The sequence below is a fragment of the Podarcis liolepis genome (assembly GCF_965112155.1).
Source record: "Podarcis liolepis genome assembly, chromosome: 12".
Taxonomy (NCBI): Eukaryota; Metazoa; Chordata; class Lepidosauria; order Squamata; family Lacertidae; genus Podarcis; species Podarcis liolepis.
In genome coordinates, this window is record NC_139563.1 from 29,777,699 (window position 1) to 29,802,581 (window position 24,883).

At 46.9% G+C, this 24,883-nt stretch overlaps 1 protein-coding gene across 4 annotated transcripts in view; it reads left to right on the forward strand.

Moving 5' to 3' along the window:
* Window positions 1–2,763: 2,763 nt before the first annotated feature.
* NXPH1 (neurexophilin 1) overlaps window positions 2,764–24,883 on the forward strand; it is a 163,069-nt gene continuing 140,949 nt past the window's right edge. Inside the window, exons 1-2 of one of the 4 annotated variants that reach the window (XM_083468530.1) lie at window positions 2,764–3,959; window positions 4,770–4,931. In XM_083468530.1, coding sequence (XP_083324656.1) covers window positions 4,878–4,931 — 54 coding nt within the window. In that variant the 5' untranslated portion in view covers window positions 2,764–3,959; window positions 4,770–4,877. Of the gene's footprint in view, window positions 3,960–4,122; window positions 4,319–4,769; window positions 4,932–17,704; window positions 17,875–24,883 lie in introns of those variants that run through there. The other 3 variants (XM_083468529.1, XM_083468531.1, XM_083468528.1) reach the window with 3 other exon arrangements.

The window sequence follows — 24,883 nt, forward strand, 5'->3', positions numbered from 1 at the left end:
AAGGCCTCTGAGTTGAAACAATATTTTAGAGATTAGTATCAAAATGTCAAGCGGAGGTATTAATCACCCCGACGTGTTCCAAGGGAGCAGGTACTTGGCAGGACAAATGAAGTCCTTTTCTTTTCTGCTAGAGCATTCATGGGATGACTGTCTCCTGGTTTCCTCCTTTGGAAGATGATAAATCACAGCCTTCATCAACAAGTAATGAGAGGAGGCTGAGCCTCGGCTTGTTAGACTTTACCCAAGCAAATGCCAGACTCCCACAGCTTCAAAGGCTGGGACTCTGGTTTTTAACAAAATTATTGTGATTATTTCAAAGGCCAAGGATTGCCCTTTTCCCTTCCCCACTCCCCCTCACTCTGAAGCCGTTTTGTCCCACCAGCAGGTATGAAAGATCATGATAATAAGAAAGCAGGTACCTCTCATTCCGGGCATCAAGGATGAAGAAAGTCGGATGCACTGCAGGGTGATGATGTATGTCCCAGGTAAAGATAATCTAAATCTCTATCTATCTATCATCTATCTATCTATCTATCTATCTATCTATCTATCTATCTATCTATCTATCATCTGTAAATCCACAACATATCCTTAAAGCCCATCCAAATTACACCGAATGCACATGACTTTTCCTCAAAAGGATTCCTGGGAATTGTAGTCTGTCAAGTATGCTGGGATTTGTAGCTTGGTGAGAGGGAAATTGCAGTTCCCTGGATTCTTGGGGGGGGGGGAGTCATGTGCTTTAAATTCATGGCTGCCTACAAACCATGCATTTACAGCACATGGCTTCCCCCAAGGATCTTGGGAACTGCAGTTTACGCCTCAGAGAGCTACAGTTCCCAGACTCTTAACAAACTACAGTTCCCAAGTTCCTCTGGGGAAGTCATGTGCTTGACTACATTTGTATGTAGGACCTATTTTGCTAAGGCAAAGGTGGCCAGTCCATGAACCTCCAGCTTCGGTCAACCACCAACCCAAACAAGCATGGTCAACATCCAGGGGGGTGGGAACTGTAGTCTATCAACTCTGGAAGGACCACAGGTTCCTCAGCCCAACTCCAGGATGATGCAGCTCTTCCACGTCTGAGGTAGAGATCACCTGCAACCCAGTGTTAGGCAGAGTTGCCCAGAATTGGACCTAGGCTTTTATATGCACACCCCAGGGATATTCTAGATCGCTTTTATTCTGGGATAGTCCCATGGTGAGTAGGAAAAACCAACTGAGCAGATGTACACAAGTCAGACATATTTGCAAGTGGGCAGATGTGAATGAATACAAACCAAGCCTGCCCCTTGCACCCTGTACCTCGCAAATCTAGATGGTGGGAATAATAATAATAATAATAATAATAATAATAATAATAATAGTAATGGGAAAGAGCCAAAAATGAGAGCTGCCTGAAAAAAACACAACACTCTAAATATTAGGTTTTACAATGCTTTCTAGGCAAGGTTTTCTGTTTGTTTTAGAAAGAGCAATGGGATTTTGTGTAGCCGAACAGCAAGTGTGTGATTTATTAGGTCTTTCTGGCCACTTAGCTGATATCCAATATGCACCCTGCTACAACAAACACCCAGTGCAATCTTATACATGTCGGCTCGGAAGTCCCACCTGAGTTCAGTGGTACTAACTCTTGAGTAACTATAGGTAACAATCTGTGTCTCCCTTGACAAGCCTGGGGCATGGGCATGTTAGGGGCGGCAGGCTTTTTGTTAGGGGGGGCAGAACCTCGGTTTGCTATGTATTTTTATTGATTTTTATTGATTTAGGGGGGAGCAGCTGCCCCCCTGCCCCCTTGGCTACGTCCATGTCTTCGGGAGTGGAAAAGAGAGATAAACATCCCTCCAAAATCAAGATGTGACATCCACACTCATAGATTAATGGCTTCTTACCAGCTTTCCCTCTCTCACAACCACTTTTTACTATGAATTACAACTAATCATTATCACTAATCATTTTTTAAAGTCCCCACCCGATATACACTAACAGTAAATATATGTGAGGGATTACTCTTTAGTACAGTATTCCAGAATGGTGCTATGGGACAACTGGTCTGTGGTACACCATCTTAAGTTCGAGACTTCTTTAAACAGCCTCCGCCCCCCCCCCAATGCATTGACTGGTGATTCCATAAACTACGGAACTCCCTCCCACAGGATGGCCACCAGTTCCGACGGCTTTGAAAGAGGATTGAACAAATTCACGGAGAAGTTTCTCAGAGGCTACTAGTCATGATGTCGGAGGCAGTCAACGCTTCTGAATACCAGTTGCTGGAAGCTACAGGGGGAGAGTCTTGTGTTCAAGTCCTGTTTGACGGTTCCGTAGGGGCATATGGGTGGCCACTATGAGAACAGGACGCAGGACCGGAGGGGCCGTGGCCTGATCCAGCACGGGGAGAGGTGTGCATATACTGGGCAAGGAGAGAGGGTTTATTTTTCATTCCATTCTTTCAGTGCTCTTCCATGGCTTCAACGCTCTTCTCTGACTGAAGCCAGGGTTATCATCTCCTTGACTTGAGCGGAGCACAGAAGCAGGCGAGGTAATGATTCCGAAGTAACTAACGCGGAGTTAAAGCGAGTTAGGGGAGGCCTCTGAGCCCGCCGGAGGGGTGTGCTACAGGGAGGGCAGCGACACATCCGTGCTCTCAGAAATCCAAATTCCCGAGTGCTCACTCCGTCCGTCCCCCCGTCTCTCAATTCCCGCCCCGCCCTGGAAAAAAGGCAGTCCCTCCGTCTCCGAAGAGACGGCATCTCTCTCTCTCTCTCTCTCTCTCTCTCTCTCTCTCTCTCTCTCTCTCTCTCTCCTGGCCCTGTAACCCAACTTCTCTTATCTCGGGTGCCAGACTTCACGCCCCATTTCTCCAGCCATCTCGCAGCCCCTGCAGTCATCTCCAGGAAACCATCGGAAGGCATCAAGCTCCTCTTTCAAGTGCTTTATTATTTGTGCGGGAGCCAAGGGCGACGTCATTATTCATATTCATGGGATATTAATTGCTATTGAAGAAGAAGAGGAAGGAAGGAAGGAAGGAAAGCCGGAGCCTCGACGGGGTGTGTGTGTGTGTTTATGTGCGCGTTGAAGAGTGGAAAGCGACGCAAACTCTCCTGCTGTCTTTCTTTCTCCCTCTCCCTCCTTCCTGCCAGGGCGTCCTTTTCCTCCTCCCTCCGCAGCCGCGGAGCTCCGCGTGCGGAGGGAGCCCCCTAGCGGCAGGGCAGCGCGCCGCAGCGCGCCTTGGCACGGCTCTGATTCGTCGCCCGCCAGCCAGCCAGCCAGCCGGTCGGACTTGGAGAGGCTGGGACGCGGCTGCCTGTCTCGCAAGTCTCGCCGATTCTTCTTCTTTTCTCTCTCGCTCCTCCTCGCAGCTGGAATGACTCTCGGACAGCGCTCGAGGCGGCTTTTCGGCGCTTCTCCTCCTCCAGCGCCGGCCTCCTTCTGCAGCCTCGCTTTGCCCTGGAAGGGATGATCGGCCGAGGGCTTTGCAGCTGGGCTGCTTGATCCCTTGTCCAAAGTTAAAAAGAAGGAGGAGGCAACAAGGAGCAGCTCCCGCTTAGCCAAGAAGTCCTTCTTCTTCTTATTTTTTTGCAAGAGACAAATCGCTCGGCACGCCCGGACTGCCTCTGTGCCAAGACAGAGACGCTAGGAAGCGGTCGTGCGCTCCGGGCCGCCTTCTTCTCCTCCCTCCTTGGCGAAGTTTCCTGCCGCCGTGCCCGTCCGCGGGGCGCCTCCCTTGCGCAGGCTGGCTCCGCGGGGGCGCCTGTTTCCGCGGGACCCCGCTGGCCACAGCATGGAGCAGCAGCAGCAGCAGCAGCAGCCGCGCCGAGGCGGGGATCCTCGCGCAGCCCTGGGCGCTGCTGCCGAGACCCTGTAGCTTCCTTGTTTCCCTCTCTCCTCGCCTCGCCTCTCCTCTTCCCATGGACTATTGCCAGAGATCGGCGCCTGCTTTCGGACCCTCCATGCAGTAGGTCTACTCTTGTTTTTGTGGGTGGTGGGGAGGAAGGAAATCGGATCTGATTTTCCTTCCCTTTTTTTTTTTGTTGGGAAGGAAACGAGGGGCGGGGTGCTGGGAGCTCCGCCGTGGGTTGAGGGCGAGCTGGCGGAGGCAGAGACGGGAGTTGGGAGACGGGCGAGGGAAGTGTGTGTGCGCGCGCGCGTTTGCGCGGAGACGGGGCGCGGGAAGGAGGCGTATGTGCGCGCCCGAGCACCCCTTGGCACCTCTGGGGCACCTTTAGCCTGGAGCCTGGATCTGGGGCTTGATCCGAGACCTAAACTAAGCTCCATCCCTCGACCCCTCCGCCTTTACTTTCCACGCGTTTGGCTGCGTGTGAGTCTCTCTCTCTCTCTCTCTCTCTCTCTCTCTCTCTCTCTCTCTGATATCTGGGGTGGCTGCGCTGGCGATGGAGCACCAGCCGTCCCCATCTTCCTTACAAGAATAAGCAGTCAGCTCTGGACCCCCACCCCACCCCTGCCCAGTCCTGTCATTCCGCACCTGCCTTGCTCCGGAGTCACTCCGCAGCTTAGGGGTAGTAGCTTGGCCCGCGCGGCGCGAAGCCCTTCTCTTCTCACCCCGCCCTCTGCCCTGTAAATGGATTAACTCTGATCTGAGTCCTTCATCGCTCAGCGCCCCCCCCCCCACTTCCCTGCCCTCTCCGGGTCCGTGTGTGTGTGTCTGTGTCGCGCCCCTCCCTCTACTCTCTCTCTCTCCCCCCCCCCACCTCGAAGCCCTCACCTCGTGTTTTGCGGTCATGGAGTCTATAATTTCCTTTTTGGTCTAGGCTGGCGCGAGCTCTCCTGGTTCTATAAAGTGGATGCCAGGTGGATCTATGTTCCTGGAGGAACAAAGAGCAAGCGAAGGCAACGCTGTGGAAGTTTGAGCTGGGAGGATGCAGCCTGTGTACTGGTACGCGGTGCTTCTGTTGCAACCAGCACTCTACCTGGTAAGTTTTGCAAGGAGCCTCCCTCCCTCCCGCTTTCTCTCTCCCCCCGCCCCGCACACTAGCTTGGGCTGGTTTGGGTGGAGGGCAGGAGAACCCCCAGCAAAGGCCTTGCGGCTCGCCTCACTTATTCACGAGTAGACCCACTGGCTCCAGCCCTACCGAGCCAAAGGGTGAGAGACTGTCTTGAGAGACTCCTTCCAGCTTCCTCCCCTCGTCTCCGTCTCCCGTGGGGTGTGTTTTCCCATTTTTTTATTCATTTGTTGGTGGACGGGGTGCGCGTTTTGGGTGATTGTGGGTTCGACGGAAGTTTGGCAACCCTACTGTAGGCGTGCGAGAAGGTGAGAAGATCAATTCAAGGACGTTGCCACAGCGTTTCTTAGAAAGCTTGATGAGCGGGCCTTGGCAGCGGTGGTTAGGAGAGAGAACTCCGGCAAAACTTTTTTCTTCCACGATCTACCAATTGGAGCTCCATCCGTTCATACGGGAGACCAAGCCGGCGGTCTAAAAAAAAGAAAGAAAAAAAGTCCAGTGTAGACAGCAAGGTGTAATACCCGGGGTCTCTCTTTGACACCCGCTAGAGCTAGTTCAAATCCGCGAGGGACCCCTCCTGCCCGATCATAAACTCTGTAAAGTGACAACTTGGGCTATGTCGTGGGTATCTCACCTCCTCTATCTGTCTACCTCCTTGTGACCCTTGGGTGGGTGGGGGGGATCAGTTGGTGCGTCCCCAAGGTGTCTTCAGCTCTCCTCGGGACAGGAGGGGAAGTTTTCGGTGGCGCCGGCGACCCAGGTGATGAGAGGAGGGGATCGCTCTCACGGTCACTGTTGAAAAGGGGGCTTTTCCGTCATGCACAGGTGTCAACATCCAGGTATAGACACCACCTAGCACTTACCGCACTTCCCCCACCCCCCGGGCCGCGTAAAACCAAACCACCTAAATGCCACTGAATCGGTCCCGTGGCACAAACAGATGACCAGAGGGGACGCGAAACCACACAACCTGGGATCTTTTCCTCCTGGGATCCAGCTCACAACGATCCACAGATAAGCACAGAGACCGCCATCTGCTTTCTGAGCAAGGGGATCGAGAGTGATCGGCTTTCAGGTTGGAAAAACGGTCTAGGATCAGGCCGGACGGGGAATAATGAAAAAGAAGCGCCTGGTGCTGGCTGAAAAAAAAATGGTGTGGCTCGACAAGCATATAAACCTTGAAAACCAACCGGGGCAACTCGTTTTTTGTTTTTTTTACCCTCTCTGTAAGAAGCCTCTTCCTTGCGCTGTTGGCCTGCGGTTGCAGCTCTTGGCCGCTGGAGGGCGCTGCGCGCCAGTCTCAGCCCCGCTCAGGACACCTGGGGGGGGGGGAGCAGGTGAACGCAGGGGCAGCCCTTGCAGACGGGAACAAGCGCTCTGGCGTGCCATCACCTGCTGTAACACTGCCTCCCCCCTACAAATGGACCGGAGCCACAGTTTAGAAGTCAAGAAGTCTTGGGGATTTGTTTATTTTTAAGAAGAAAATTATTCTGGTTTCTATTCATTCTGATTCCGACCCCCCAAATCCCCAAAACAGAGGTGAGGATGCAGGTCCCTCTAAGATCCGCAGAACGATGTCAAGAACTAACCCCCCCCCCCATGTTGTTTGGGGGCCAGCGACCCAGGAAGCCTTGACTGGCTATGCATCCTTGAAAGGGTCGTTTGGTCACCTGGGGGGGGGGTGTTGTGTGCGCGCCTGGCGCTATTGCACCGCTCTCTGATTTATTTATTTTTAAATAGGTGGGGGCCAGAGAACTCCAACACACGTAATCTCTCCCATCCAGGCGCAAGATCAATAAGCTGCGTGGTTCTCCCGCCCCCCTCTTCCTCCTCCCGCCCTGGGTTTGTTGGCACTTAAACTCTTTCCCACTCATGGCAACAACGGCGCGGGATTTATTCTAATGCGCGGCAGGCTGAAAACAAGCGCATTAATTCTCCTTTAATTGTAAACTGGGAGCATTTGAAAACCATTCAGTGTGCAAATTATGCTGATTCAATTACCGTTTAGTTACAGACTTCATTACCTGAATGCCTTCTCTCCCCCCCTCCCCCCCCCACCAACCAGGATTTGGCAAGCGGGGAAAAGAAGAGGAAGGGAAAGAAAGAGTTTTCAAAACAATGCGAAATGTGACTGAATGCAAATTGAAAATCAGCAACAGTTTAGGGCGGTTGTCAGCTGAGAGAGGGCTTCGTATAGGATTCCGCAGGCTGATCTACGACTTTGTTTGCAAGTCGATATAGTAGCCCGTTGATACTTGCTCTGCATATTCCTTGAGTTTTCCTAGGGACTAACTATCCTGTGCTAAGCCTGATATTAGCCGTCAACCGCGAAGCTTTGATTTAAAGCTTTAATCAACCACAGGAACAGGTGTTAGGTTTTGCTTCTTCCTAGATGGATCTATAGGGTGGCAGGATAGGACCGGTGGCAGGATAGGACCGCCTTGTAGAATTGAAGCCAAATGGAGTGAGGGAGGCGAAAACGGAGAGATCCGTTTTCATGGAGAATCGCTTTACGCTTGGGACGTATAAACACAGCGTAGATGGAACAGGATCCCAAATCTGTGTTTCTGGGGGATTCGGGCGATAGGAATACTTTTTCTTTCTTTTTTTTTAAAGAATACGTTTACCTCTCAGTAGCAGGACGTGGGAGAAGCTAGTCTGGATCTCACCGTTCCTCACCTCTGTCAACTGCATTGCAACCACACTGCAGTCAGTCAGTGCAACGCCCGTGCTTTTGTATTTAGTGTGGACAGGAATCCGGGCCACTCCGCCTGCTAACAGGAAAATGGCAAGAGGTCACCGCTGAAACAGACGGAACTCAAAATGACTAGAAATGTGTGGACAGGCCTGGTGGATGATATGCATTCAGTTAAACCCAAGAATGCTTTTGTCAGTGACTCTCCGGATCGCTGCTGTCCTCCTTAGATTTTTTAAAGGGAATTCACGAAACGGTCCCCGTTCACAAGCTTTAAGGTTTCTTTGGCCTGCTCGCGATTCTCTCTATATCTGCTTGGACCTATTTAGGGCTTAAAACATGTTTCTGATTTCTTTACACAATTGGGCGATAGGAACCCCAAGAGTATGCTGAGTAGCTGAGCTGTTTATCTTAGGGCCTCCCCCACCCCTTAAACCGATTTTCTTCCTATGGGTTTTTGGAGTCTACCCCCTCCCCCCAGTTTTAAAAATGCCAAAGAAATTGTGCAGCAAACATGCCTGTATATGAACACAGACGGTCATATATATTGTGGTTGACCTTGACGCTTCCAGTGGTGGAAGAGAATGAGATGGATTATTGGAGCGCTGGAATAACTCCTAAACGGCAACTGGAGTCTGATGTCATTTCTGGACATTTTCCAGTAGAGTCCTAGAATGGAACTTGTGTGTGATGTATATAGTAGCTATAAATAGATCTATGCGCTCCATAGCCTGATATGTGATAATATAATGTAGGTTCTATATACAGCTCACAGGTTAAGGTATAGAACGGTTTATAGAGAGACATTCAGAGAGAGCATGACAGCACATCATATACTATCTGTTTCATATATGAAACGCACACACATGTATCTATTTGCAATGTGTGGCTGTATAAAATGTGCCTGTACATCTACAATGCTATTTTATCTGTCCCAGACACACTACTCGAAATTATACGTTTAAGCATCCTAGTATGTGGCACGTTTTTACTGGAAGAGAAATCCCTCTGACTTCAATGGGATTTGCCGTCAAGTCAATCTACACAGGACCGCTGGCTAAACTCAGGATTGCTTCCAAGCTGATTTTAAACTCTTTCATATGTATCCCAAACACAAGAAGCAAATTTCTGTGAAACCGGTTGGACTTTTTCATTAATATTATTGCTTTAAATCTATGCGTTCACATCGCTGATCTGAGTGGGATTTAAACCGGCGCGCTGGCTTGTGTGAACTGGGCTGTTGGCGATGTTTTGGTTTAGAGCGATCAATATGCTTCAGAAGCATTGTGTGTGTCTGTGGCAGCTACTCCCCTCTTTTTTTTCCTTCCTTGAAGGGGTGAGGGAGGAGGCAAAGGAAAGCGGAGACCGTAGCTGAGAACATTTTTCTCCGGGATGGGCTCCAAGTCTGGCCAAAGGTGCGGCGCTATCCCTCCTATTTTGACACTTGCCGGTCACTCCAGAAATCATCTTGTTAAGAGCGGGTCAAAACAGCGAGATTGCTTCTATTGCCAATGGCACACGAATAACTTGCTTTCTGTACTACATATTTGGGACGGGAAGGCCCACATTTTCGGAGAATTGCATGCAAATATTTAAAGCACCGGGGCGTGCTTTTCCATCGCACATTTGGCGCGGGGTGGCCTTAGGAGTCGGTTGACACAACACTTGTTTTGTTCTAGATGTCCAGTGCGGTCGTGTGAATGAACCGCGGATTTTTAAAAAACGCTGGTCGTGCCAAGCCACCCGAACCGACCTCTTCGCTCGATAAACACCTGATCTCGCAAAGATTTCTCTCCAGAGCTAATTGTTCACAGGAAGGCGCGAAAGGACAGGTGGAAGTTGGGTGGGTGAGTGGAGGAAGACCATTTGATCGGTCCTTCATTTCCTCTCTCCTACATTTAGTTTAGGCCGTGTATCTACCACTCTCGAACCTTGAAGCAACGTACCCTGTCGGGGTAAATTGCATTTATTACTGTACTTAGGAGTGCGCGCCTGTGCGTCCAAGGCTGAATTACTCCACAGCTTGATTCAAAGCCCAATGAAGCCAGCGACACCCCTGTTTCAGCTCCATGCTCAAATTCTGAGCTGTCATCCCCAACATGATTTGGCGGTAGACAGTTTCGCTGTGTATCCCACACCTTTGCTTGGAATTAAACCCTATGGACTTCAAGCGAAACTTCTGAGTAAGTGCGAGTAGCACCGCACCTATCATACATATTTAGGAACACCAAAACTCCGTTTAGCTCTCATGGTTGGATTCGAAGACCTCAAGGCCACCTAACGGGACGTCCATCCCAGAACCTGGTCTTTCCTGGGTGACTGATGGGTTTGCATAGGAGAGAGGCAGAGGGAGGGAGGAATGGAAAGGGGAGGGAGGGGGGAAGAGGTTTCTGATCCAGAATCATAAACTGGTGTAAGAAACGGGAGGAAATGTGCATTCTTGAAAACACTCGACTGTATTAGGTTATTGACTATTCCACATATCTGTATGAGTCTCTCTCTCTCTCTCTCTCTCTCTCTCTCTCTCTCTCTCTCTCTCTCTCTGTGTGTGTGTGTGTGTGTGTGTAACACCAGGCAGCATCGTGTACCTTCTTCTATATGAATTGCGAAGATTACCGAGCTTACCTGTTTAACCTCAGGGTTTGAATGAAGTGTACATACGTATTCCTGATTCATGCCTTTTTGGGGTGGCCTGTTGCTAAAGCCAGGTGCATGTTGTGCTGTGAGAGACAAGCCGAGGGCTGGTGGTGGTGTCACTCAGAATGCCTTAAGACTCGCGACTGCCTCTATTACCTGCTCCCCAGCTTCAGATTCTAGTGTTGGTGTCGCTCTGTTCAGTCCGGCCTCGATAGTGGTCATTTTTTTCTTCCTGGTAAACGTCAACCTAAGGGCGAAATGTGCCCATCCTTCCTCCTTCTTCCAAGCTAGGTAAGCCTCTCCCTCAGACTGCAGGGAGACCATCCCCAACCAGGCAAGCATTGTCCTCCACTAACCATTCTTTACACGGGTTTTCAAAGGGTTTTTCTGTTCTTTCTTGGCGCTGAAAGCATTTGGCTATTACTGGCTTGTTTCCCCCGCTCTTCCTTCTTATTGAAGCGATTTGCTGTACTTTGCAGGTGGAAAAAGAAAGATCAAAACAACTCGTGGCGCTGCTTGTATATTGGGCATCTCACACAACACGGTGGCAACAATTTGTTTCATTTATTTGTGTTGGGAAGTTTGGAGCGAAAGAAAGAAAGAAAGAAAGAAAGAAAGAAAGAAAGAAAGAAAGAAAGAAAGACGCAGCTTAAATTCTCTAGGAGCAGAAATCTCCTAGGAAGACTCTGAGTTTGAACAATGTAGCAACAGGAGACAGGCATGCGTATGTAGAAAACGATCTGTCTAGGACTTAGGGTACATGGTGATTGTGTATTCCTACATATACAACACGTACACACGAGCTATTTAGACTCAACACATGCTGTAGGATACAGGTTGTCTTATATCTAAACTGATCAATATACTCTTTCTGCATCCTCTCAATGTCTTGTTTTTATACCAGGAAATCCATGTAAATTCTCACAATCAACAGAACCACCCCAGCACGCTCTCGCCGTCTCTTTTTGAGGATAAATTGGAGCATTTTCTTTGAGCTTTATTTATTTGGGGTCTTATTTACGTCTTCTTATTCACCTTATTTCACCCCCTCTTCTGAATCAAGCGGTTTATCGTAAATATGCAGTGAGACTGTGGGAGATATATATATATATATATATAATATCAGGGTGGACCAACTTCCACCATCGCATAGGCCCATTGATTCCAACGGAGCCTAAGTAAAACTCCAAGCGGCTCGAGCCTTGATAGGGTTACTTGGTGGAAGCAAGCCCCATGGTGTTCGGTGTGGGGCTTACTCCCGAATTAGTTCCCGGGATACTGCAGCGAAGACCAGCCGATGTTATCTCTGTTCACACCCACCTTTTAAAAATGGGGCCTGGGGACGGAAGGTTAGTTATCCAGGTGTGTTAACATCGCCTCTTTCTCTTCTAAATCAGCACAGACTCGGGTACCTGAAGGAGCACTGAGGCGAACTGGGCTAGCCCCCCTCTCCATCCCGCCCCCCAACCATTTTGAATGTTCAGAGAGGGGTCCCTACTTCTACAGAGACAGCAGCTCCATCTAAGTGATTAGCTAAATCTTCCGAGCTAGGAGTAATGAGAAGCTCATTTCAGCCCTTGTGTAGCCCGCCTTGCCTCTAGACTGATTATTATTATTATTATTATTATTATTATTATTATTATTATTAATAGAAAAGCCAGTTTCCTTATTAGCGATGGCAGTCAGAGGCTAAGCAGGTTAGTCACCCCCTTGCTGGGAATCGCCAATTTCGCAAGCTCTGTCCCCCACCCCGTTTAGGATCTCTTGTTCCGTCCTTCCTTCCTCCTAATGGTAGTTTGGGTGAAATCTCGCCGTGTGATTTGCCAGCCAGTTTAACTCACAACCGGCTCTTGTAAGTCAGCATTTAAAGCACCCCCCTGGGTGCTTGGTAAATAGGACTTGAGCCATTTTTTATGCGGCAGATTGACATGTTGACGACTCTGCTTGGAGGAAGCTTCTTCCTCCTCGCTCCCCCCCTCTTTTTTTTTGCAAAAGCTTGGCAAGCACTTCATCAAGGATAAAAAGGTTCTGCCGTAAGGATGTCACTCAATTTATTGTGAAAGTCGAATGAATTACGTTTAATGAAAGTGCTCCCCCGATGAATATTACCAGCCATTTCCTGAGTTGGCTCTGTCAGATTGATGGGAGGAAATGCCAGGCGGCCTCCCTGCCTCCACTACCACCAAGATCTCCAGCCTCAATGACGGACGCGAGCTAATCGAGGGCTGCTGCTGCTGCTATTACGCATAGGATCGAGAGGGCGGAGGATTCCCAATACGATGCGCAAGTTAACAAGGCGACGTTCCATTTCGCCTCCATTAGAGCTTCGATCCTGCCCATCGTCAGTCGTTGCACCAACTTCCGTGGGACTGTTTTGCTTCTGGGTGAATATATGAGGTTGTGGAAATTCTATGCTTGCTGACACTTCCAGCCAGCCAGCCAACCCAATCTATAAACCGGGATTTGGCACCTCCCCTCTCCGATTTTTTTTTTTTTTTGAGAAGTTCTACCGAAGACATCTGGCAGGTTCAGAGTACACAGTGGCACTCGCTTCCCGATAAACTTAGCCTGTATGCAGCGATGCCTGGCTCAAGTACGCAAGGTGGGAAGGCACGCTCTATGTGAGAGCGGAGTAAACACAGCCAGTCTCTACCTTAAAGGGGAAGAACTGGAGGGTTTGAATGTGTGGCTGGCTTCCCCAGAAGTTCTCGAGCGTTGGCGTCTTATCTCACTAAGTACCGCAAAAGGCCCACCCACATATAAATCGCCCGAATACATTGATTTAATCTGAACGAGCTCCCATAGTGGGCCTTTCACAAACCATGGGACTTGCTCCCGTGTAAATGCGGAGAAAATCGAGCTTGCACATCCCATTGACTTCTCAATGGTTGGCAGCTAGACTGCATTGGTCCTGGTCGTTCTGGCTTGTAGTTATTGGGAATAGAGCTCCAAGCCAATGTATGGAGATGGAGATGATTGTCCTATTGATATGAGGCCCCTTCACTCCTTTTACTTGAATGTAGCCCTCCCACTTCAACAAGGTTTGAAGCCCAAATTGCGTCTGCTTATCCGAGTTGTGAATAAGACCAAATATTCCTTTGGGATTTCAGGCTGGTTCCCAAGACGTTCTGTGCTCCCGCGCACGTTTTATGAGCTGCGTTAGCGTTTGCATTAGTTCAATCGCTGGCCACAGTCTGATCTTAATCGAAGAGGATCTATCCTGCCATTCTAAAGGCAGCAGGGTCGCAGTCCTGTTAGGTAGGGCTGTTGATGCAGGAAGTTCCGGGTTCGGTCGCAAAAGTTCAGAATTACACTTTGTAGATTGGTTCTTAGTCTTGGGGTACTAAAGCGCTCCTCCATCCAAAATACTTCCAATTGAAATTAAATCTGCGATCCTACCCACACTTAGGAGTGAGTCCCATTGTGGACGGTTGGATTTACTTCTGAGTAAACCTGCACAGAATTGGGCGGCACAGGTCTTAAAACATTCTAGTTTTCCTGGGCCTATTTCCATTTTGTCTGATGTATGCGGGCACTGAGAGTGTCAATACTTTTCTTTCATGGAAGTGTGTTCAGCACTGTAGCCTTCTTAGACATAGAAACACCCCAGTCCTACTTAAGTAAAATGCTTAGGTTTGCTGCTTTACTTGAAAGTAAGTTCTACTGAAATCCATGGCACTTGCTTTCAACTATGCATAATCTGCGTAATGAGTTTAAACCGGGCATTGCTGCTTAACAGGTTTGTTGCTCTGGTTGCAAAACAGAACCTACTGTAAAACAGAAAGAAAGAAAGAAAGAGAGAGAGAGAGAGAGAGAGAGAGAGAGAGAGAGAGCGCCTTCTCACCGGGATATTGTTGCCGATGTGATGCAATGCAGCAATAGTTTAGGGTGAAATCTTGAGTACCCTTATTCGGAGCTCTGATGAATAATGCCCAAAGGTTTTGCTTCCTCGCAACACATGAACACCCCAAGCCTAAATCAATTTACTTGGAAGTAAGTCCTATTGTAACCAAGGGAATTTACTTCCATTTGAAGAAGTTAGGCTTCGGATAACTGCGTGCTTCCGAAAATCAAGTGCCACTGGAACTTTTTCACTAATGCTCCATGCAAGTTATGTGTTCAAACGATTGTTGCGTTAGATTCCATCACCACAAAAGGGAAGAAAACGAAGGAAGGGAGGGAGGGAGGGAGGGAGGGAGGGAGGGAGGGAAGGAGGGAGGGAGGGAGGGAGAAGTCCTAGCAGGGATCCATACTAGTATTACAGTTCAGCTAGCTGCTCGAACTGGGATTTCCAGTATCCTCAGTGTCAAAGCTTAGAGAGAGGCTGTTCCTTTTTCTGTCCCAACCTTTCGGGGTTTCCCGAGATCTTAAGTGAGGCAGAAAAAGGTATCCACTCTCCGAAGTGACACCCGCTTAGACTTAACATGCTGAGAGTTACTGGTACTGAAGTCTGCCCTCTCCCCACCTCTCCTTCTCTTTCCCAAAGGGGCTGGCTCAAACCACAACCCTCTTAAGAGCGGCACACAAAACTTCCAAGCCAAATAAGCTACTCTGTTTTTTACCAGATGGGGGAGTGTCGAACGCAAGGGTAGTCAATGGTGCCGTGTAAATCACAGTTCTTTGTTAGGAGCACCTGACGACAGAACCCAGGAACCAATGGATGATTCTTAAACGGAACATATCATTCTTTACTCATAGTATTAAAGAGATCAGCTAAGCAACCACTGCTGTTCATTCCAAGTCTTTCTTTACTCTTCTTACTCTTTATTTTCTGCCCTTTATTGAGCGGGAGGAATAGCTTTCTCCAATCTTTATATCTCTTTTTTTCTTTCTTTCTCATAGAACCTAATATTCAGAACCAACTCTTTTTTCCAGACCTGTACAAACTATTTGTTCAGGTAGTGGGCTTAAATATATGTTCTTCAGGTTTATTGCTGCGCGTGTGCCTAAAGAACTTGTCTCGAGAAGACTTTCCACTGAAACTCTGAACTCTTTTGACTGCTCGAAGACAAATGTATGTTGCCTTCTCATCTATAAAGAGCGAACACCTTATCCGCAGAGGAACGCCTCTTTTTTAAATGTTCCATTTTTTGTAGTCTTGGATAGGTTTCCACAAAAGGCGATTTCCTTTACCCAGCGTCGCTTCAGAGTTACAAAACAGGTGTCTCATGTGTACGCAAGCTTTTGAGTTGTGCAGATCTCTTTGTCATTTCTTACAAACACCTAGCTCGGAGTAACCTGGCAGGTTGACGGCTCTTGTACTAAAATTATGTGGGTTTTGTGTTTTATTGGTTTTTTAAAAAACCTATTCCAGGTTTTAGTCACCAACACTATATCAAAGGTAGACTCTTTGCTATGCATATCTTTAGCCAGTCAGTTCCAGTCATTTATGCTGTATTAGCATGCCGAGTTTTCAGGCAGAGATGGAAATGGATATTTCTCTTAGCACCTGGGAGGGACAAGAGAAGTCACCCTATAGGTTTGAAATATAGTATATTTTCCTTAGTTTTGCTACACTGGCAACTTCTTATCTTTCCTTGTATTCGGATTATGTTAAAGCAGTTGGGGCAGAGCTTTAAAAAAATTATCTTAAGGTGGTGGAGCAATGGTTTCCATTGTTCAGAAGTTCAGAAAGTCCGTTCTCCCGCTCCTAGCCACTCTGGTGTACCTCGCCTCCTTTTTGCTTTCCTGATGGAACTACTGTAAGCAACAATGCTCACAGAATGGCTATTTTCAGGACCTTGGAGAGCTCCACGCGCAACACAGCTCCACACGCCCTGACAGGAGTTCGTTTCATCTTTAGGACCCTGGACAGCATCTAACAGTTCTTGAACGGCCACAGTAGTGACCTACCCATTCAAGCTCTCCCTCAGCGACATTTGCGGTAGAGACCTTTGCAGTAACCTTCCATGTTGATGGCGCTTTCTAGCTCACCGCGTAGTAACTCCAGGCGAGTTAACAAAGCAGCCCTCCAGCGCCCGACCTCTCGCTTCGCAAACAAAGAAGGCGAATAACTGAGATTGATGTCTCATTAACGATCGATGCTATTTTATGTGAAGCGAATGGAATAATAATAATAATAATAATAATAATAATAATAATAATAATAATAATAATAATAATATAATAAGGAAGCCTTAAGGAAGCTTTCCCCCAACCCCCCCCCCACTCTAACAGAAACCCTTCCTTTTTTTAACGTCTTTTGGGCAACAGAGCAGGATTTTCTCTCTAAATAAGGGCGATAGCTGGGTGCCTGCAGCCTCCACCCACCATTTGGTAATGGCACTTCTCAGTTTAAGTTACGTTGCTTTCCAGAACCAAAAGGGAGACTGTAATTCACACATAATAGAAGAGAAAACCCTTTGGGGAACAGGATTTGTGCATTTGCTCTTTCCTGACTAACCGGCTCCTCTTAAAAGCAGATGGGTCAGAAACAAGGTTGACTACTTGCTATGAAAAGCGCCTCAGTTGAAAGGATCCGGCGCGAATAGAAAGGGGGGGGGGGACTTAATATTTATTAAGGACTGGAGGACAGCGTTACACTGTTAGGAATGGTGAGAAGTGTAGGTTCCTTTTATCTTTTTTATGTTTTGACAGTTTTTTATTTTTAACAAAAAAACCTTAATGCGTTGAAAAAATTCACCTGGAAGTTTATTGACAGTGAAATATTCACCGAAGTCTACACACACACACACACACACACACACACACACAGTATTCGATCACTTGCACCAACGAAAGTCAATGAGTGACCCTCCTGATGACCTCTTCCTAAGCCAACCTTGACCCAGTCCTTAATAACAGCTGTTAATAAATTAATTATCCCACCCCAGCATTTAAAAACACAAACAAACAGGAATGCAAGAACTCTCATTTGATTCTTAGCCAAGTCCTTGGGATTGTGCCATAAGGATACTATTTGTAATGGGCTAGCCATACTGATCGGCGCAAACAAACAAACAAACAAACAAACAAACCCGAGCCCGTTTATGTGTTTGCCCAATTAACTTAAGCATAAGCGATAGTTTTTTTGGCGTTTCTACGAGCTTCGCCTTCCTCGGTTAAGTAAGAGATAATCATTGACTTTGCCCCTCGACGGCATAAATCCCCACTTAATATTGACAGAGCTGTCCCCCAGGGTTTTGCTCGCGGAGAAGCGGTTGTCGATAAAACACAGGAAAGTTGACAAGGAAGGTGTAACTGGATGAGTGATGGGAAGCCTTACAAGAAAGAGCGGTGGTGGGAATAGATTGGGCCGCGCTTTAAATCAGGCTTATTCAAAGACCCACGAAGAATACGTAGGAGAGGGTTTCTTTGGGTGGGGGTGGGGGTAGCGCGGAGGCAGGCGAAGCTGGCGCCGAGTGTCTGCTTAAACACTATAGCACCTTGCTGATTCATGGATCCGGGAGGTGAAGGATCCTTACAGCTGGGGACGCAGCCTGGATGCTCAAGGCCTGTGTCTCCGCCGTCGACTCTGGGTACATCTCTATCTTTGAAACGGGGAGAACAGCGGCTTCCGTAGCCGAGATGGCTGTCGTGAGGCTCAACGCCTCGAAAGTCGCCACGCGGTTTACTGATTCAGTAAGATTTTTATGTACTTATCATTCCTTTTTATATATTTAAAATGTTTTGTCCTCCTATCCCTCCTCCCCCAAACCCAGGGTGTTTTACTTTACAGGATCTATAAGTCAGGCCTGCGAACTTGAATAAAATATTGGGGGGGGGGGAGAGTAAGTGTCACCCTGCATAATGGATCACAAGAATGGGCTCACCCATACCATTTGAATGTCAATGCCCATCACCTTTTTGGGGGCGGAGGCCCCCTCAAATATTTTATGGAGGGGGCCTAAGGGACCACGGGCCCTGGAAATCGGCTCCTATGTTGTCTTCACAACAACAAGCTAACTCAGCCAGCTACAGGGCTGAGAGGGCTTTAAACTGCGGTGGGTCTTGGTCTGGTTCGACCTCCTGACCCCCAGCTGACTGTGATTCCATTAGTTTTAATCATGACCACTAGTTTTAATGCATACATAGCCTATTGGTCCCGACCTGTCCTTATAGGTTTGCAACACAATGGATGGGGGGGGGGGGAGGTAAGATTTGAACCGGGCTCTTCTGCGCGCTTTATCTAGCGAACCAAACTCCTCTGGCCTCGCCATCAATCTTCTGTTTGCCTTAGTACTCAAAGCGCCAGTTCCCCCCGCTGCTATTATACGCGGAGAGACTTGGCGTCGCTAGTTAAGTCTCCATCCTCTCCTCCGGTCCTTTCTCCCCCCGGAAGGCAGTTAGCTTTGCCTTGTCGCGTTATCTGCTGGCAGGTTCTGGATCCACTCGTAGATTGTCTTTCTCGTTGATGAGGCCTGTCACTTAACCGAGGGTGGGGGGGCGGGATGAGCTTTCTTCAATTGCTCCATTGCAGGCTGGTTGCCCACTTCTTATTAGCAGCGTGCGCTAGATGGTTGGCTAAGCCCTCCAACGTACAAAGGCGACCCCCACCGCCGCCAGTCCGTCGTTTGCATATGTGTAAAAGGGCAGAAAACAATGAGAGGCTGCTGCATCGCTCGCGTTGGAGTCCTCTGCATCAAATGGCAAAGCCGTTTGGCTCCTCCATATTCCAGGCTCAATGAATTGCAACGATTATTGAAGAACAAAAGCTCGGGCGACTCGCCTTCCCCGCTTCTTTCCCTGCTGAACTTTAAAAGTCATTCTAATGCAAATATTTCTGCATTATTCCGCCTGCCTGTTTCCCTAAAAGCTCGCTTGGGGAGGGGAGGAATCTTGGACTCCGTTCTTCATTTGAGCAGCACATCCGCTGTGAAATAGATAGCCAGACCTCACTGGCACAGGAAGCACATTTCTTGGGGAGGTGGCGGCGGCAGTGGGAGTTGTTTGGTGGCTCTGCAATTTAAGATAGGAACTCAAACTTTCTAGCGGAGAAACTGCATGGGCTTGAAAAGAAACTCTTCATTGTGCTGAATCCGTGTCCAAAGGTAAATGGAAATTAGGACAGGGGTTCTGGATTACTTTTGGCAAGAGGACAGCAGGTGTATCTCCTTTTCAATCAGCTGCTGTGTTTTGGATTCTGCTGTTACGCTTCTGCTAATTTTATATTGACCATCTCTTTCTATGGAAGCACCATTGGATCTTTATTTCCAAGGGGGAATCTGGGCCAAGCGCCTGAGAAAGCCTCTCCCCCTTCCCAAAGATCCTAGGCCTTTTCCTTTAGGCACAAGGGTTGAGTGGTGAGTGCTGTTGCACTCAGGTTTTCTTGCAGGCTTCTCAAAGGAATCTGGCTGGCCACTGTGAGAACAGGATGCTGGATTAGACGGGTTAATGGTCTGATCCAGCACAGGCTCTTCTTACAACCACATATTAATCTATCCCAGGGCATGGTCATGTACCTGACCAGATGCTTAGTTCTGGAGTGGGTGGCAATTTGCCTGGATTCTTGTATGCAGCAAGGTGAGAGATGGCAGCTGTGATAATGGTCCTCCCTAATAGGCTTGTATTCAGTACTGGATTTACGTATAAGCTAAACAAGCTATAGCTTAGGGCCCCACTCTCTTGGGGCCCCCAAAAAAATTAAAGAAAAAAACACCCAGATGTACATTTCTAAAATATAAGATAAAAAAACAAATAAAATAAAACCTACATACAGCAAGAGTGTTTTGTGTTGTGTAGGCTCCTGTGATGTAAGTCATGGGCCCCGCCTGCTAGCTTGCTCCCTAAAATATCACTGGTTTGCTCATCTTTATATATAGGGTGCCTACATTCTGCATGGACTGGTTGCATGGCAACATGGGCAAATGGCTTTAGATACCTATTAGGTCCATACATTACCATATAGCATATATTCAACACAAAAAACAGCCGCAATTTGTTGTTGACAAAGGACAGCTGGACATATAAAGGGCCCCATTACCTTCAGTAGCTTAGGACCTCATAAAACCTAAATCCGGCCCTGCTGGTATTCAGTGCTGGTCATAGTCAGAACAGACCCATTGAAATTAGTGGACAACTAACAAATTAATTTCTAGAGGTTTACTCAGCTTATAGCTTAGTTGGATACAACCCTGTGGAACACCTTCCTCTCCAAATAAGATTTGGAGTTTTCGCCAGGGCTTTTGGTTGAATATTTATCTCCTCTGCACTTGGCAATTTTATTTGTACTTGACGCTGGGGATTGTTTGATGCAGGTTTTAACCATGTAGTATGATATTCATTTCATAGAATTTTAGAAACATAGAATTGTAGAGTTGGAAGGCGCCCTGAGGATCATCTAGTCCAACCCCCTGCAATGTAGAAATATGCAGCTGTCCCAAACAGAGGTCGAACCTGCAACCTTGGCGTCATCAGCACTATGCTCCAACTTCAGAATGTTTTGATTGTTGCAAAAACTGTGGTAAAAACTTGTTGGGGAGGCGTATTGCCTGAAAACCTAAGAAATAATAAATAAGACAAGATGATGCAGCCACTTTGCTGAAGTCCAGCAGATCTGAGCTTGGATGGGAGACCATTAAGGAAGTCAGTGTATATTGTCTTTGATGGCCTTTGGAGTTTAAACACATCAGAAAAACCAAAGCTGTGCTCTGAAATGGAATCTCTTTTACCACTCCTTGCTAAAATGAAATAACAGTATAGTTCATTTCTATCCTTTTAAAAAAATGTGGAACTTGTTTTTATTACCTAGGAAGCAGGCTGCTATTGTCAATCTGTTTATCATCATATGTAGTTTTAAAAGCCACTCTTGATTGAACTGTTTGCCCATCAACTTTTCTGTTAAGCTATCTTGTCAAGAAATGCTGCCACAGGCCTCCAGGTATATAAAAAAGCTGGCATAAAGTTAATGGACTGCCTTATATATTTACAGTCTCAACCATAGTGCCAGAACTCTTTTCAGAGCAATATATGTATTTAAAATAGGTGCAATATAAAAGTTGCATATTCAGGTTTGCCACTCAATCAACAGCCATAAAAACAACGTTGTCAAGTGTTAAATATCAGACTGTGTGTAATTTCACAATCATTTACCCAAGTTGTTCATAGCGTATTGCTGTTCTGTAACTTGTCAAAATTATTTTAAAAATACATTTATGCAGGAAATCATGAGCATATTAATATGTATCTTATAGTGATAATTATAACCTACTGCAGTTTGGTGGTTGTTTTTTTTAAAATGAGGAATACAACTGTTGACTTAATGAATCTTATGGATGTACTTTGTTTGGCATGAAGCAATGCAAATACATTGTTAGAGTAAAAAGTGGGGAGGGAAAGAATACAAGGCTGATCAAGACACCATTTTCATATATGGGTTCAGTTTTGCAAACCAGGCCACATGATGAGCACCATAATATAAACGTCAGCTCAGTTCACAGAACTGGCATATACCTACAAAACACACTGGGTTATTTGATTTTCCAAGATCTTTTGTTTCAACTCTCCAACATCAGAAAGTCCCACTGCATACGTTGGTGTGGGTAAGAATGTGGGATGGGAAAGATTAGGATTAAGGAAGTAGCTGGACAGGCAAGTGTCACATTCTAAATTTTTGTCCGTAATTAAATGCTGGTGCAAAGAGTTGTGGCTTAGAAAGTGAGTGACATTGCTACTGCTACTAATACACTGCACCATGTCCATGGGCCAGTTCATACAGCTAGTTGCTCCTCCTATACAACAGTTTTCAGGAGTGTGTAGAACCACCAGTGGACTCATGACCTGGCTGAGTTCAATTGGAAGAACCAATTGTATGATGCCGTAGACTTCAGGTGGGTTGCAAGCCTGCTGGCAGTCTTTTGTGCTCCGGAAGCCCATTGTGTGCAAGTTACCAACCCCATCATTGCCATAACACTGATGTTACAAAATGCAGAGCTGGGCTGGAGGATGCTACTTTCCTTGCACCATCAAAAACTAGGATCTTTATATCAATGAGGGTTGAACCCACTGAGGAAACTCCACTGACCTTTCTGAAAGCAAAAATAGGTGGAGTGATAACAGAGATCTGCTGCAGTATGAGTTTTGAACCCTTTGCTCACTAAGCCTCTGCCAGTTGGGAGTGTTGCATTGCAGTGGTCCCCACTTCTTCTAGCAGGTCTGTTATCAGAAAGTAGCTGGTGGGACTTCTGCTAAACCTAATGGCAGGTATGATGTGAGGTTCCTCAGGGTTCCATCTTGTCCCCTATGCTATTTAATATATATAGAAACCACTGAGAGGTGTAATCTGGGGATTTGAAGTGTGGTGCTGCATGTATGAAGAGGAGACCCATCTCTACATTGAGCTTTGTCTCCCCATTCCATGTGAATCAGGAGAAGCTGTACAAGTGCTGGACCAATGACTGGAAAAAGTGATGGTCTGAATGAGGGTCAACCAACCGAGACTGATTTATGATAAGATGGAAGTACTGTGGGTAAGTGGTTTCTGGTAACTAGGGAGGTGTTCTGGATGGGATAGCACACCCCCTGAAGGAACAGGCGCATAGCCTGGGGGTTCTCCTTAATCTGAAACTGACAGTAGAGACCTAGATGGCATAAGTGACAAGGAGCACCCATGTTCAGCTCTGGTTGGGTCACTAGCTACAATCATTCCTGGACAGGGATAACACGACTTCAGTAGCCCACACTCTCATAACTTCACAATTGGACTATTGCAGTGTACTTGACATGGGCTATCCTGGGGGATGGTGTGGAAGCTGCACCATCAGAATGCTGCTCCCTGGTTATTTGGGGCAGATGGGATCATATAGTACTGGATGCTTGTATGTTATCGGGCTCAATTCAAGGTGTTGGTACTAGTCTTCAAATCCCCAAACAACTCAAGGCCAGAATACTTAAAGCATCACCTCTCTCAATACTTGCTGGCCCATAGTTTGCGATCAGCTGGAGAAGCCCTCCTTATGGTCCCATCAATGGGCATGGTCTGTAGAGTGGTGACACAAGGCAAGAGCTTCTCTGTGGTGCATCTCAATTGTGGAAGCCCCTCCTGGGGAATGCCAGTTGTCTCCTGCTTTGAGAGTTTTTAAAAAAAATATATCAATTGAAGATGTGTTTATTTATGCGAGCCTTTGGCACATAGTGGATTTTATCTGCTCAGGTGTTTTTGTTATTTGTTGTGTCTGCTATTTTATGTCTTTGTTTGTAATTTGCTGTTTCATGCCCTTGAATTTTGGATATAGGTTCCTAGCTACTGATTCAATTATGATTTTATCATGATTGTATTTTTGCAGTTGTTTTTAGCTACCCTAGACTCTTAAGGGAGGAAGGGGCGAATAGGATGATGATGATGATTAAATAGTCATAGTTTTATGGCATCACTGAGCCTAAAAGGAAACAGTTGTTCACTAATGTGGATACAGAATTTATAACATAAGGCCTGGTCAGTTCATTACTGCACCAGTAATGTCTGTAAAAATGGGGGGTAGTGGGACTACATTGGGGAAAACCACATGTTTTCTCTGCATGCAAGCAGTCCCAGAGTGACTTTAACACACCATGTGACCCACATGATTCTTTCATACAGAAATAGAAGTGACTGCTCCACTACAATGACAACATATGACTTTGGTTTTGGAGGTTAGTAAGTGTTAGAATTTAGGTCTGTGTCTTAGATTTATTCATATACACCCAAAGGTTGTTCTTTCATTTTCTGCTTTGAATTTCAAGGAGCAATCTGTGAAGTTAATTACTTTGCAGCTTACGCAACATAATATATTAAAATGTAATCCAGAAAGATGCACCATAGAACTTCACTTTATAGCATGGCTTGGAGGATGTGCTCACTTCAAGCTAAAAAAAACCCCCTCAAATGCTATTTATATAGTATTTATGCTGGCATGTATAGTGAAGTTTACCTGGGAGAGTTGCAATGAGTTTAAATAATTAGGTCACTCAGATAGCTGAGATTTAGATACAGGGGTTTCTGCTGTATGTCTTTGATTAGTGTGCAGATTTTCAGTGCTGCAATTAGGTAATTTTAGACTCTGGACTTAATGACCTTATGTACCCACCTCCTTTAGATGTTAATGTGCATTACTTCACTTCAAAATGTGAAAAGCCAGCCCTGCTGTATTTTAGGGTCCCATTGCTCTTTCTACTAGTGGGGGCCTGGACTTCTGAGCTGATGGCACCACTGTTTATTTTGCCATGCGTCATAAAGCATGATGTGGGTCTTCTATGGAGGCATCAGCTCCTCCCTGGCCCATTCCTACCTCGTGTGTTGTTTGTTGTGATTGGCATAGGAAATGGAATTATGACTTCCAAATCATCCTCGTCCTCCAATAAGCCATGCTAGACTGTGTGTGTAGTAGAAAATAGGTAGGCAGGCAACCATGGCTGCTAACATACAATGCATAATCCGCAAGAGAAAGCTAGATAATACATTTCACACTTTCACAAATAAACCCGTTGGCCAAAATATCAATGTGCAGGCATCATTCCCATGTTTTTGAGTGTCACCATTTTTAAGTCCATCTCTGATATACCAGTCTTCCATTTTGGATTTACATAGTAAAGGTAAAGGTACCCCTGCCCGTACGGGCCAGTCTTGCCAGACTCTAGGGTTGTGTGCTCATCTCACTCTAGAGGCCGGGAGCCA